General features: G+C 46.9%; 1 protein-coding gene across 1 annotated transcript in view; it reads right to left on the minus strand.

Annotated features, from left to right (window-relative positions):
• Nucleotides 1-8,800, minus strand: part of COL23A1 (collagen type XXIII alpha 1 chain) — a 234,410-nt gene extending 225,610 nt beyond the window's left edge. The window contains exon 1 of the mRNA XM_038771580.1: nucleotides 8,531-8,800. Coding sequence (XP_038627508.1) covers nucleotides 8,531-8,800 — 270 coding nt within the window. The remainder of the gene's footprint in view (nucleotides 1-8,530) is intronic.
• Nucleotides 8,801-14,305: the final 5,505 nt, after the last annotated feature.

Below are 14,305 nucleotides of genomic sequence, written 5' to 3' on the forward strand. Positions count from 1 at the left end.
CAAGCCACTCCCCTAAAAGTAAATAACGGAAGAAGATCCAGCAGGGAGGGAAAAAAAAAAATCACTGAAAACATTTGAAAAGGATCTTTAAAAAGATTCCACTTAGCCAGGCAAGCTGGAGAGGTATTTGTGGACTAGTACAACCCAGGGACAAAAAATAAGGAAAGGTTATTTTCAAGAGGCAAACTTATAAATTGTAAATTGGAATGATCCCATGGTAGAAAGCACAAGGGTTCAAAGGACCACTACATGGCTTTGTTTACCCGAAAGCACTTATTTCAGGGAAACTGAAAATTAAAAAAATAATAGGTGCTTTAAAAGCAATTTCCTAAGGAGAGGGAAACAAAATCAAATGAAAAAGACATGCAACTTAAAAAAGCTAGCAGGGGCTGAGATTCCAAGAGGAGAAGTGAACAGTGTGGTCCAGTGGAAAGAGCACGGGTCTGGGAGTCAAGAGGACCTGGATTCTAATCCTCACTCTGCCGCTTGTTTTCTGTGTGACCTTGGCTAAATCACTTCACTTTTCTGCGCCTCACTTGCCTCATCTGTAAAATGGAAATTTAGACTGTGAGGCCCAATCTGATGACCTTGTATCTACCCCGGTGTTCAGTACAGTGTCTGGCAGTAAGTACTTAATACCATTTAAAAAAAATGCCAGATCTCTACGTAATACTGCAAAAAACATCATAATTATGGTCAAATATATCAGCTGAGAAAACCCCTTTAATACACCCACAAATTGACCATGAGAGAGGAAAAGCATGGGTGGGATTATCCAAGACTTCATCCAGCCCCACACAGACCAGCATGGCACCACTTGGGAACTCTGTCCAGGCATGCTGCTTCATGACTTGTGTGTTTTGCCCCTGTATTACCACTGCCCTCTCCAACCAGGAAGGTCAAGGTGACACTCTTCCCTACAAGGAGAGGTTTTGGACAGTCCCACCCCCAAATGCTTATTATTATTAGTCTCATTAGTAACATTACTAATAATGAGAGTAATAATAATAATGATAATAATGTTTGTGAAGCAGTTACTATGTTCCAAGTGCTGTACTAAGTACTGAGATAGATGCAAGCTAATCAGTTCAGATAGATATTCCGTCCCACAGTACAGAGCGTTTAACCTCCATTTTACATGTGAGGAAATTGAGACCTGGTGAAATGAAGTGACTTGCCCACAGTACCATAGCAGGAAAAAAGGGTGCAGCCAGGATTAGAACTCAGGACCACGGCACTAGATCACACTGCTCCTTCAACACCTACATCTGAGGACTCCACTGATCCCCGTCGGGAACGATGGCTGGGCTTGGGGCCTGAGACTTCAGGAGTGAGAACCCGTGCAGAGGAATGGGTTATAGTGATAGTGGCTTACTCTTCGCACCTTGCCACTCGGCTTCAAAGCTCTCCATCACCTCTCCTTCTCCTACCTCCCCTCCCTTCTCTCCTTCTACAGCCCAGCCCACACCTTCCGCTCCTCTGCTGCTAACCTCCTCACCGTGACTCTTTCTCGCTTGTCCCGCTGTCAACCCCTGGCCCATATCCTACCTCTGGCCTGGAATGCCCTCCCTCCACACATCCACCAAACTAGCTCTCTTCCTCCTTTCAAAGCCCTACTGAGAGCTCACTCCCTCCAGGAGGCCTTCCCAGACTGAGCCCCCCTTTTTCCTCTCTTCCTCCTCCTCTCCCCATCACCCCCCTCCCTCCCTCTGCCCTTTACCCTTCCCCTCCCCACAGCACTTGTGTATATTTGTACATATTACTCTATTTTATTAATGATATGTACATAGATATAATTCTATTTATTCTGTTGGTATTGACACCAGTCTACTTGTTTTGTTGTGGGGTTTTTTTGCCTGTCTCCCCCTTCTAGACTGTGAACCCGTTGTTGGATAGGTACCGTTCTTTATGTTGCCGATTTGTATTGCCCAAGCGCTTAGTACAGTGCTCCGCACACAGTAAGCGCTCAATAAATATGACTCAATTAATGGATATGGGCTTGCAGGTCTGCTTGCATTCACTTCAGTGCTTAATACAGTGTTTAATGGCACAAAGCAAGCACTTAAATATCACAATTATTATTATGATATGCATATCTTTATACTCTCCTGTTCCCCCTATCTGGAACTGATTTTTTAATGTCTGTCTTCTCCTCTAGACTGCCAGCTCCTTGTTGGCAGGGACCATACCTACCACCTTACTTATACTCAATCCTACCTTATTAATACTCAAACCTAGACATGGGTTTTGGAAATATGAGTCACACCTATGGATACAAATAGATAAAAAGCTGCCCAATCAATCAATCAATGGTATTTATTGAGCACTTACTGTGCATGGAGCACTGGACTAAGTGCTTGGAACAGCACAACAGAGCTGGTAGACAGGTTCCCTGCCCACAAGAAACTTACAGTCTAGATGGGGAGACAGACATAAAAATAAATTTTGGCTATGGATGCCAGTGCTGTGGGTGGGATGGATATCAAGTGCTTCAGGCGTTTGGACCCAAGTGCCTGGTTTACTTCTGCTCAAATCCCTACAGAGGCACAGGGTCTTGGAAATAGATGAGTTATTTGAATGGATATACTGTAACTGTACTGGTAGAAGTAAAGCTGCCCAATCAATCCATGGTATTTATCGAGCACTTACTGTGTGCAGAGCACTGGGCTAAGCACTTGGGAGAGTACAACAGAGTTGGTAGACAGGTTCCCTGCCCACAAGGAGTTTACAGTCTAGGGGGAAAACAAAATAAACATGGCTACTATGTTGAATTTTAATGTAAGTAAGGGGTGGGGGGGCAGAGGAAGAAGGCATTTTTCCCTCACATGAAAAGTTCTACCCTTATAATCTTGAGTTTCCCTTGTGCAGAAAAATGATTAGCGTGGACAATGGGAAGCTGAGGCAACAATAAATCCATTGTGTGGGAAGAAGAAAAAAAAGTCCAGCTTTAATAATACAACTAAATATTTCTCTAATCCTCATATAAAAAATTTAATTGTGGTCTGAAAACTATAAGCTCTGGATTCAGACTTCTGTTACATTCTAACTCCAGGTATTGACCCATCACTGCCAAGTTGGGGTGGGCAGGGAATCCACGTATTTAAGCAATTTGTGTAAAATTTTACTAAAGGAAACCACTTCAAATGCATAATTAGGTTTTCCCTTTAATTCTCATTGGAGCCACGAATAACCATCATGGCCATTCAACCGAGTTTTCATTTTTTAAGCTTTGCCACATTCACTTAGGAATAGGCCCCCTCCAAAGGGCTTTGTTCTTGCGGGGGAGGAGTGCTTTAATGCAGCAAAGTGAACATGAATATTCCATTTACCTCCTTCCCTTATGTGTACTAGCCTTTATCATCCGTATCAGAGCGGCTCCCACAAATCTTTGCTCACTCAGCTTTCATTCTTTCTGCTCAAACCTTCAGGGGACAAAAGTTCTGGATCTTCTAGATCAACAGAGGTTTTTGCTGGTTTGTTTCAAAAGTTTCTCTTGAAACCATGTAGTGTCAATTTTTTTTCCCCTCGGTTGGGTTGTAGTTTTTTGTTTTTGTGGTGGCGACAGATACCACCTTGTAGATCTGAGTAGTCTCACAAAATGAACTTGGTGCAAGTGATCTACCCACTCAAAATCACTTGGATGTCAAAAGGAAAAATAAGTGAACAAATATAATTTTAGCACGTATTTGCTTAAAGACAGATTTCATTATAACAAAAAATAAACAGAAACCAATCCTTATAAGACCTTATCTTTCCAAAGAGATTGGTTTTCCTTTTTTTGCCATTTTACTAGATTTTAAGTACTACATTTACAGTCATTTATTAGTCATTTCTTATTTTTAAATGCTTCAACAGGCTTATTGTCTTATTTGGAACCCAATTATGCAGTTGCACTTGTATTCTCCCTAAACAGTTTACATCTGAGTGTTCCTAACAGCAGCTTCCGACACTTCGCTAATCTCAGCAAGGGACTTTTCTGCTACTGTTGCCTAAGCCTGCGTGTGTTTCCCATCCAAGGGACATTTAGTGGATGCCCCTGCTCTCCCTCCCTCCCTCCAGGCTCGCATCTCCTCCTGCCTTCAGGACATCTCCATCTGGATGTCTGCCCACCACCTAAAACTCAACATGTCCAAGACTGAACTCCTTGTCTTCCCTCCCAAACCTTGCCCTCTCCCCTGACTTTCCCATCACTGTTGACGGCACTAATAATAATAATAATGATGGCATTCGTTAAACGCTTACTATGTGCAAAGCACTGTTCTAAGCGCTGGGGGATTACAAGGTGATCAGGTTGTCCCACGTGGGGCTCGCAGTCTTAATCCCCATTTTACAGATGAGGTAACTGAGGCTCCGAGAAGTGAAGTGACCTGCCCAAGGTCACACAGCAGACATGTGGTGGAGTCGGGATTCGAACCCATGACCTCTGACTCCAAAGCCCGGGCTCTTTCCACTGAGCCACGCTGCTTCTCAAGCACTACCATCCTTCCTGTCTCACAAGCCCGCATCCTCGGCTCCACTGTCTCGTTCACCCCTCACATCCAAGCTGTCACCAAACCTGCCGGTCTCAGCTCCGCAACATTGCCAAGATCCGCCCTTTCCTCTCCATCCAAACTGCTACCCTGCTTGTTCAAGCTCTCACCCTATCCCGTCTGGATTACTGTATCTGCCTCCTCTCCGATCTCCCATCCTCCTGTCTCTCCCCACTTCAATCCATACTTCACGCCGCTGCCCGGATCGTCTTTGTCCAGAAACGCTCTGGGCATGTTATCCCCCTCCTCAAAAATCTCCAGTGGCTACCAATCAACCTACGCATCAGGCAAAAACTCCTCACCCTGGGCTTCAAGGCTGTCCATCACCTCACCCCCTCCTACCTCACCTCCCTTCTCTCCTTCTCCAGCCCAGCCCGCACCCTCCGCTCCTCTGCCGCTAATCTCCTCACTGTGCCTCGTTCTCGCCCGTCCCACGTCATCCCCCTGGCCTGGAATGCCCTCCCTCCGCCAAGCTAGCTCTCTTCCTCCCTTCAAGGCCCTACTGAGAGCTCACCTCCTCCAGGAGGCCTTCCCAGACTGAGCCCCCTCCTCCCTTTCCCCCACCTCCCCCTCCCCATCCCCCCCACCTTACCTCCTTCCCCTCCTCACAGCACCTGTATATATGTATATATGTTTGTACGTATTACTCTATTTTACTTGTACATGTTTATTCTATTTATTTTATTTTGTTAATATGTTTTGTTTTGTTCTCTGTATCCCCCTTCTAGACTGTGAGTCCACTTTTGGGTAGGGACCATCTCTATATGTTGCCAACTTGTACTTCCCAAGCGCTTAGTACAGTGCTCTACACTCAGTAAGCGCTCAATAAATACGATTGAATGAATGCATGAATGATGAAGATGGCATTTGTTAAGTGCTTACTATGTGCAAAGCACTGTTCTATGCACAGGGTTGGGGGGGATACTGGGTGAACAACTCCCATGTGGGGCTCACAGTCTTAATCCCCATTTGACAGATGAGGTGACTGAGGCACAGATAATTTATGTGATTTACCCAAAGTCACACAGCTGGCAAGTGGCACAGTCAGGATTAGAACCCACGACCTCTGGCTCCCAAGCCCACGCTCTTTCCACCGAGCCACACTACAGTACAGAATTAACTGTTGTGGCTAACATACTAATTCTTCTTTGAAGCTATGAAAATAACTTAATTTGTTCAACTATAATTTGGTCATTGATTTTCAATTTACACCGGGCGGGGGGCGGTGGGGGGGTGGTTGGAGGAGGATCATTAGTAAAACAATTGGTTCTTCAAATGTCAAACTTGAATTTACCCAGCAGTATCCTGGTATCTGGGTCTTTTGTGTTTTATACCTCAAACCACCAGATCAAACCCAACTCCAATATGACAAAGAATAACTGTCAAACTCTGGGTGGAAGTTCTCGGATTCCCAAACATTCTGTCTGCCTCTTGTTAAGAAGGGGAAAAAAAACCCACAACTATTTTACAGTAAAATCATTTTTCCGCCAATTAATGTTCTCTATTGAATACTGTGAGCACAACACTGTACTAAGAGCTCCTCCAGCTAGAGAGGAAAGGGGTGTTGATGAATTAAAGCAAACTTTCCAATTCATTCACCAGCCAACTCAGTGGGCATTAAGGATGATATAAAGGATGAAACATGAAAATTGCAAAGTGAAGCCCTAGTCCTCAAAAAGCAGTTCTGAAATGCTCAAGCGCCATGGTTTATATTGCTCTGCTCCTCCTGAGTTTTTCTTTTCTCCCTTGCATCTCATTCTCAGAAACAGGGTAGTGAGTTCTTTCAATTTAATAACCTTCAAAATTAAGGGACAGACTTAACAGAAAAGAACGTTTCCAGTTTATCATCCCACCAAGAATCACTTCAGCACGATGTGAGGCCATATGACACACACTAAACAACAGAAGGCAATTTTAAGACCATCAGGTAGGAAGGATGGGGATTGTTTCTCATGGCAAAGGATGGAGAGTTCTTAAAATGTGCAAATCCTCACAAATTGCCTCAGTTTCTGAACTCAGCAGAGACACGTTGTAGCATTAATAGGATTAGAAGGGTAGCAAATCTATGGCATAAGTAGGGTTCGTTTTCCCTCCCTCTCAGAGGGAGCTCAGGCAACTGCACGAGGCTCAGAGAGTTCTGTGAACCTCCTGGGTTGGAATCGTGCACGACTTCCAGCTCCCTCTGAAACCTCCGCTTCAATTTCGACCGTGGTTCACCTGGGAGTCAGAAGGACCTGAGTTCTAATTCCGGCTCTGCCATTTGTCTGCTGGGCAAAACACAACTTCTCTGTGCCTCAGCTACCTCAACTGTAAAAGGGGAATTAAGACTGTGAGTCCCATGTGGGATATGGATTGTGTTCAAATTGATTACCTTGTATCTACCCCAACACTAAAAACAGTACCTGGCACATAGTAAGAACTTAAAATACCATTAAAAAATAAAAAGCCTTGCTTTGCACCCGGAGTTTCGTTTTCTTCAGGGGGGGATAGGAGGGAAGGAAGGAGAGGGTTGATACTGTTTCCCCGTTTCCACTCTTTCACCCAGGGAAGGGCTTTGGAGAAAAGGATAATCTTTTCCCATCACCTTGTCATCACTCTCAGAGGTCCTTCTGCTTTGAGAGCCCAAGTAAGCAACCCCAAACCATCTCTCTCTCCCTCCTGCCGCTTCCTACCCAGCTCAAAGGTGAAGCTGGGCTAGAAAGAGAGAGCCCAGGAGGCTGACAAGGAAGCAGAGAGTGTGACCTAATAATAATAATTGTGGTATTTATGCTAAGTACCGGATAATCGGGGCAGATGTAGTCCCTGCCCCACGTGGGACTCCCAGTTTAAGGGGGAATAGTAATAATAATAATAATAAATAACAATAATACTGTTGGTATTTGTTAAGCGCTTTCTATGTGCCAAACACTGTTCTAAGCACTGGGGCAGATACCAGGTAATCAGTTTGTCCCACGTGGGGCTCACAGTCTTCATCCCCATTTTATAGATGCGGTAAATGAGGCACAGAGAAATTAAGTGACTTGCCCAAGGTCACACAGCTGACAAGTGGCAGAGCCTGCATTAGAACCCACGTCCTCGGACTCCCAAGCCCGGGCTCTTTCCACTGAGCTACGCTGTTTCTCAGAAGGGGAAATAGGTGTTTTATCCCCATTTTGCAGGTGGAGAAACTGAGAGCTAGAGGGGTTAAGTGACCCAGCAGGGCAGTGGCAGAGCGGAGTGGGGATTAGAACCCGGGTCTCCTGACCCCCGGTCCCGGGTTCTTTCCAGTATGCCCTCCTCGCCTAAGGGGGCGGCTCCACGCTGGGCGATTTTGTGCCTCTGTCCCCACGGATCCCCTAAAAGCGGAGGGGTCGGAGAGCCTGGCGGGGTTCGGCCAAGGCCGGCGAGGTGAGAGCGGGCGGGGCGCAGGGAGGCAGGATCGAGGACCAACCGGCCCGACCGCTGAAGCAGTATGGCCCGATGGCTAGAGCCCGGGAGTGAGAAGGTCACGAGTTCTAATCCCGCCTCCGCCACTCGTCTGCTGTGTTCGTTCATTCATTCAATCGGATTTATTGAGCGCTTACTGTGTACAGAGCACTGTACTAAGCGCTTGGGGGTACAAGTCGGCAACCTTTGGAGACGGTCCCTACCCAACAAGAGCTCACAGTTTAGAACAGTGTGGCCTTGGGCAAGGCATTCAGTTCCCTCATCCGTACAATGGGGAGTGAGCCTGTGAGCCCCAGGTGGGACGGGGGACGGTGGCCCGCTTGATTTGCTCGTCTCCACCCCGGCGCTTAGTACGGTGCCTGGCGCATAGTGAACACCTACCAGACCCCATGGTTACGGCAATGATTGCTGTTCCCTGCGGGGCGGCCCGCATCTGGAGAGGAGCGGACCACTTCTGAGCCCTGACACCTCCATCTCCTCCACCCACTCAGCCACCTACAGCGGGACGGTCCTCCGCTTGGCGGGGGGGGGGGGGAAACTGAGGCTGCTGACCGCCCCGGCCCCGGGTCACTCACCTCCTTGAGGAGCCGCTCCAGGTGGGGCTGCAGCGCGGGGGCCGAGGGTCCGGGCTGTCCTGGGTCGCGCAGTGTCCGCTCCAGGGCGGCCACCCGGGCCTGCAGGTCGGAGGCGCGGCCGCTGAGCAGCAGGCAGCAGGCCAGCGAGCCCACCGACAGCGCCAGGCACAGCGCCGGGCACAGCGCCGGGCACGGCGCCACCCCGCCCACGGGGCACCGACACCCCGCGCCCGCGCCCCCGCCGCCCGGCGCGCCCTTGCGCGCGCTCATGCCGCCGGGGAGCGGGAGGGAGAGGAGGGGGCACCGGGGGAGGGGGCACCGGGGGCCGCAGGTGGGCTGGCCACGGTCCCCGCTCTCCGGCGCTGCCGACCCCCGCCCCAGCGGACACTGGCACCGGCACTGGCGGCTGCTGCTGCCGCTGCCTCGATGCAAAACGGCCCCGCCAGAAAAGGAGCGGGGACCCACCCAGGGGAGGGGCGGGGCGGACTCCGGCCTCCTCCTCCTCCTCCTCCCCCCGCTCCCCGGGCTCGGGGGTGTCCCGCGGGGAGGCGGCGGAGCCCCCGTGGACCCCCGACGCACGTGGGGCTCCCCAGGCGATGCTACTACTTGGACGCCCCTCCCTCCCGTTCTCCCCGGGGGTGTGTGTGGGGCCTCCGGATGATTTGGCGTGCTCGCCAGCCCCCGGGGAGGGCCGCTAGCCAAAGGCCCGTCCCGTTGGCCGAGACCCCCGGGGAGCCTTCACCTGCATAGTGTGTTTCTTCCCTGTCTATCTGTGTCAATTTAATAATAGAGTAAAACGCTGTCTGCAAAGGGCTGTGTACCAAGAAAAAAAAAAACAATGTTACCTTTTAGACTGTGAGCCCACTGTTGGGTAGGGACTGTCTCTAGATGTTGCCAACTTGTACTTCCCAAGCGCTTAGTACAGTGCTCTGCACACAGTAAGCGCTCAATACGATTGATGATGATGATGACACTGCGCCGCCGGCGGCGCGGGGCGCCCTCGTGTGGCCGCAGGTGGCGCGCGCACTCGCCGCCCCCGCCGGAGGAAAAGCCGCGGTGACGATAATAATAATGGTTTTTGTTAAGCTTTTTCTATGTGCCAACCACTGTCCTAAGCGCTGGGGGAGATGCAGGGTATCTCCCCCTTCTAGACCGTGAGCCCGTTGTTGGGGAGGGAGCGTCTCCATATGTTGCCGATTTGTACTCCCCAAGCGCTTAGTTCAGTGCTCTGCACACTGTAAGCGCTCGGTAAATACGACTGAACGAATGCAGAGGAATAAGGTTGTGCCACGTGGGGCTCAGTTTTAATCTCCGTTTGACGTCCAGGAGGACACTCGGTGAAGTATGATTAGCCAGGGCTGTCGGGAAATAATAATGATGGCATTTATTAAGTGCCTACTATGTGCAAAGCACTGTTCTAAGCACTGGAAAGGGACAGGCTTTACCCTTGGGCAACAATAGGCAGTTCATTTTAATGTAGAAAAAGTTAAACCCAATTACAGCACGGAAGCCTATCAAGGCATCCACGTGTCCATCTTTAAAAAGTTCCTTAGAGTAGCTCTAGCAGGTGTATGCTCACAGCACAAGGCATTCTCTTCCTCAAGATAATCAGTAGACTATGGCAGAGAGAAAAATAGTTGAGGGCTTCCACTCTCCTAAATGACAGGACCCCCACCCATCTTCATTGGCAATCTGTCCCAGTTGATTCTGGGAAAAGCAGGGCTTACTCTTCTGGGACTTTGCCCCTCAGCTCCATCTTGAAAAGAAGTCTGAACTATAAGGCAATTGGGCCCTACCACAATCAACCCAGTAAGATTGAAATACCACTTGAAGTACCCATGAGATTTGGAGATAAAAATTCACACATATAAAGTGCAGAATTCAAAGTCCTCAAAGGAGGGGGGAAAAAAGCAGGGGGAGAGGAAAATCTCCATGTTAATCTGATGGGAAATCATTGATACATGTCAGTATTTACCTTTTTAAAATCTAACTCTACCTAGCTTGGTTTGGCCACAGGCTTTGGTCAAAGAATTTAATATTTTACTGTCAGGTGGCAGAAGTAAGTACCAGTTAAGTGACCCAATCAACCTAAAATATTTGAGTGTTCACTGTCTACAGAGCACTGTACTAAATGCTTGGGAGAGTACAACACAGTTGGTAGACACAAAACTTGTGTGTCATCTGGGAGCTTACAATCTAGCAGGGAAGACAAATAGTAAATTACAAGTAAGAAGCAGCAAGAATTAAGAGATATGTTCATACGTGCTATTGGTCAATAGTATTTACTGAGCAACTACTTTGTGCAGAGTGTAGGAGTTGGTGGGCTTGGTCCCTGCCCCTAAAGAGTGTACAATCTAGGGGGACAGCCCCCCAACGTTATTTCAGAAACTTGTTCCCTTTATTGTGTATTACTTTCAGAGCCTCTAATCCCAATGCCCCCAGGTGACCCAATTTAAAAGCATAATCTGGAGCTGGTGGGCACAACTGGGAATCAGGAAACTGGACTCCTGGGAGATGCTATCACCAGTCATTTAGATTTTTGACCTCTGGAAGGCAGCTGGTGAGAGTTGCAACCTGAAGGGAGAGGATTCAAGTAATGGAGCACTCTGAATTCCTCTGGAAACCAGGCCCTTCACGATGCTACTGAACTTAATAACTGGTCTAGAGTTGACCTAGATACTTCAGGTGTGAAATCTTGAAGTCCTTTCAACTCCTCTTTGAAACCAAGTGATAAAATCAGAACTCTAAGCAATACCCAGCCACTCTGGCGCTTTGCCACAATAGTGTCGGGAATTCGAACAAGTGGTTTGAATACCACTAAAGTGTTGGATTTTATCAGTTCCTTTTGTAGCAGTGACCACACCTCTGTGCTAAAAAATATACAGACTCCCAGAAGTTGCCTTACTTGTTTTTTCTACTTCTGCTGGGAAATCTGATGTTTCTCATGAGACCATGGTGATCACTAGGGTGGACACACTATAATCTGGTTGAACACAGTCCCTGTCCCATTTTGGAGCTCACAGTCTAGGAGGGAATAGGATTTAATTCCATTTTACAGATGAGGAAACTGAGGCCCAGAGAAGTTAAGTGACTTGCCCAAGGTCATACAGCAGGCAAGTGGCAGAGCGGGAATTAAAACCCATGTCCTCTGATTCCCAGGCCCATCCTTCTTTCCACTAGACCACAATGCTTCTTACGTTCCCCTTGTGCGCCAGACTTCCATCGGAACCGGCTCTGATAAACTGCAGTGCGACTATAGGGAGGTGCACCCCACAATTTGGCCTTTCATGAAACAGTCAAATTTCAGTGGAGAATGGGAATAAATACATTCAGAAGGGCTGGAGAAGTCTGGCAAGATGATACCAGAGTCCTCAGAAACTAGGCCTCTGCCTCAGGATTGAAAAGATTTCATAATTCAGCATATATGTGGGGGTGTTATTTTCCCACTGGCTTTATACTCCTGTTTTCCTTGTTAGATATTATAGCCTAAGTATGGAAAGTAGTTTACACATACCTGTCTCCCTCCCCTCAACCACGTTTAATGTTACGATGGAATTAAATGGAGCTTGGAGATACCATATAGTTACAGATGCACAGATCTTTTAGCTATCTGCCTAACTAGGGAATAAATCCATTAGTGGTAGAACCACACTACAATGACTGTTTACAATGACAATATTTCCAAGATTCCAATTAATTTGTGATGATTCATAACTTAATTTTAAAATACCTCAATGTTTATAACACAAACTTTTAGATTTTAGAAGAAATGAAATAAATTGAATTCCCTTAGTTTATTTTTGGAATTAGATTTATCTCCATTTTGTCTCACTAACCAAAGCCACCACTAATTACACTGTCTTTAACAACCCAGCTGGGGGTGACCATTTGTATGTTTACTGTGTGGGTATCTACAATTCTAATTGTTGGTCTTTAGCTTCTGGTGAGAAAACTCATCCTCCCATGGTTTTATAAATCACACTTGAAAGTAAAGGATTATCCACCAGGAATAAAAGCCTTCTTACAATTTCTCCATTTAAGTTTTAACAGTTGCCTAGCAAAATTGATCCAAGCATCCTAATTTATTTCAAAAGCACCACCTATCCCTTCTCTAATAATTTATACTATTTATCTAGTATTTATTAAGTGCTCACTAGGTACCTAGGTACACAGGCCTGGGAGTCAGAGGATCTGGGTTCTAATCCTGCCTCCACCACTTGTGTGCTGCATGACTTTGGGCAAGTCACTTCATTTCTCTGGGCCTCAATTACCTCATCTGTAAAAGGGGGATTAAAACTGTGAGTCCCTGACAGGGAGTGTATCCAACCTGATTACCCTAGTGCTTAGAACAATGCTTGGCACATAGTAAGTGCTTAATTACAATTATTAAATATTATTATTATGGAACCACTTGAAAGCTAACAGTACAATGGAAGTAAAAAATACATAACTTTCCTCAAGAAGTTAAATCAAGCCATTAGGGGATTGACATCTGTCATCCACCTTTCTCAAATTATTTAGTGGGGTCAGTCAGCAGACGGTGGAGACAGGCTTTAGGGTGCCATAAATGGCCAGCGGTAGAAAGCCCACGATTTAGCATCGCTGTGCAGGTAGTGAGAGAAGCCAAGGCCGGAGAGGCAGATCTGGGTATTGTCCCTGCACCCATGGCGGGTAAAACAAGAGCAGAAATTTCTCATAGGCAGAGATGAGGCCAAAACTTTTCACCAGGAGTATCCCACAACCTTCTGGCCAGCCAGGGGAGGTGGAGTTCAGTAACTCCTTGTTTATATGCACAGGGGCTTTTTCCACCATTTTGAGACACGACAGGCCGACAGAGCTTCCTGCCTTCATCACTGTATTCCTGGGGTGTGTCTGCCCTACCTACTTACCTGGAGATCTTGGAATTAGTTTTTAAAGCAGACAGTGGTCATCCCAGATGATTTGCTTCTGCCAATAGGATGAATGCTTTCCTGGAGAGTTGATTATATTGGGTCTCAGCAGTTTTCATTTTCTCTATAATTCAGTCCCCCGGTGCCAACTTCCCCCATTGCTGCTGATGGAAATGGATCAAGAAGAGAAAACAAAACGAGATAATGGCTATGAAGAGATGGAGTTCTGTTTGGTGAGACCTACTGACTCATCCTTCCGCCTTAAGAGTGGAAGCTCCTTGTGGGCTGGATGCATCACTGTTGTGTTATACCTTCTCAAATACTTAATACAGCACATTGTAACCAAGACGTGCTCAGTAAATACTATCATTCCTTTATATCCCCATTCCTTGCAGCATAGAAAGATGGGAGAATGTACCCTTTCCTAACAATGTGGGCTGGGACTGCAGTGGACTGACAGCTCACTGAGGACAGATTTTACAACTGAACAAAGACTAAATGAATAACATTAAGCACTGGAAAAGACAGGTTAACATAGGAGAGGTAAATTACCACCAGAAATTGCCCAAAAAAGAAAATGAGGTTTAATTTGTATAGTAGCTATTTACATATAATCATGAAGGCAAAAGACACCAAAGAGGGAGAATCACAGGAAAAAAATAGTAATTAAGGACCAGTTGTCTAATCCAGTGCACAAGTTTAAACCCAACAGTGGTGAAGTTTGAGAGCTGGGTAGCTAGTCTGTGTAAATTGCTTTTGGTGGTTTCTTAACCCTTATCCTTCAGATAACCGATTACCAATTTCAAACACTTGGCATCTTTTGGTACAAATCTCAGAAGGCTAACCAAAAGGTACCAAAAAGCTATTTGTTAACCCTTGAAAGGAA

This window comes from Tachyglossus aculeatus, chromosome X2, assembly GCF_015852505.1.
Source record: "Tachyglossus aculeatus isolate mTacAcu1 chromosome X2, mTacAcu1.pri, whole genome shotgun sequence".
Lineage (NCBI taxonomy): Eukaryota > Metazoa > Chordata > Mammalia > Monotremata > Tachyglossidae > Tachyglossus > Tachyglossus aculeatus.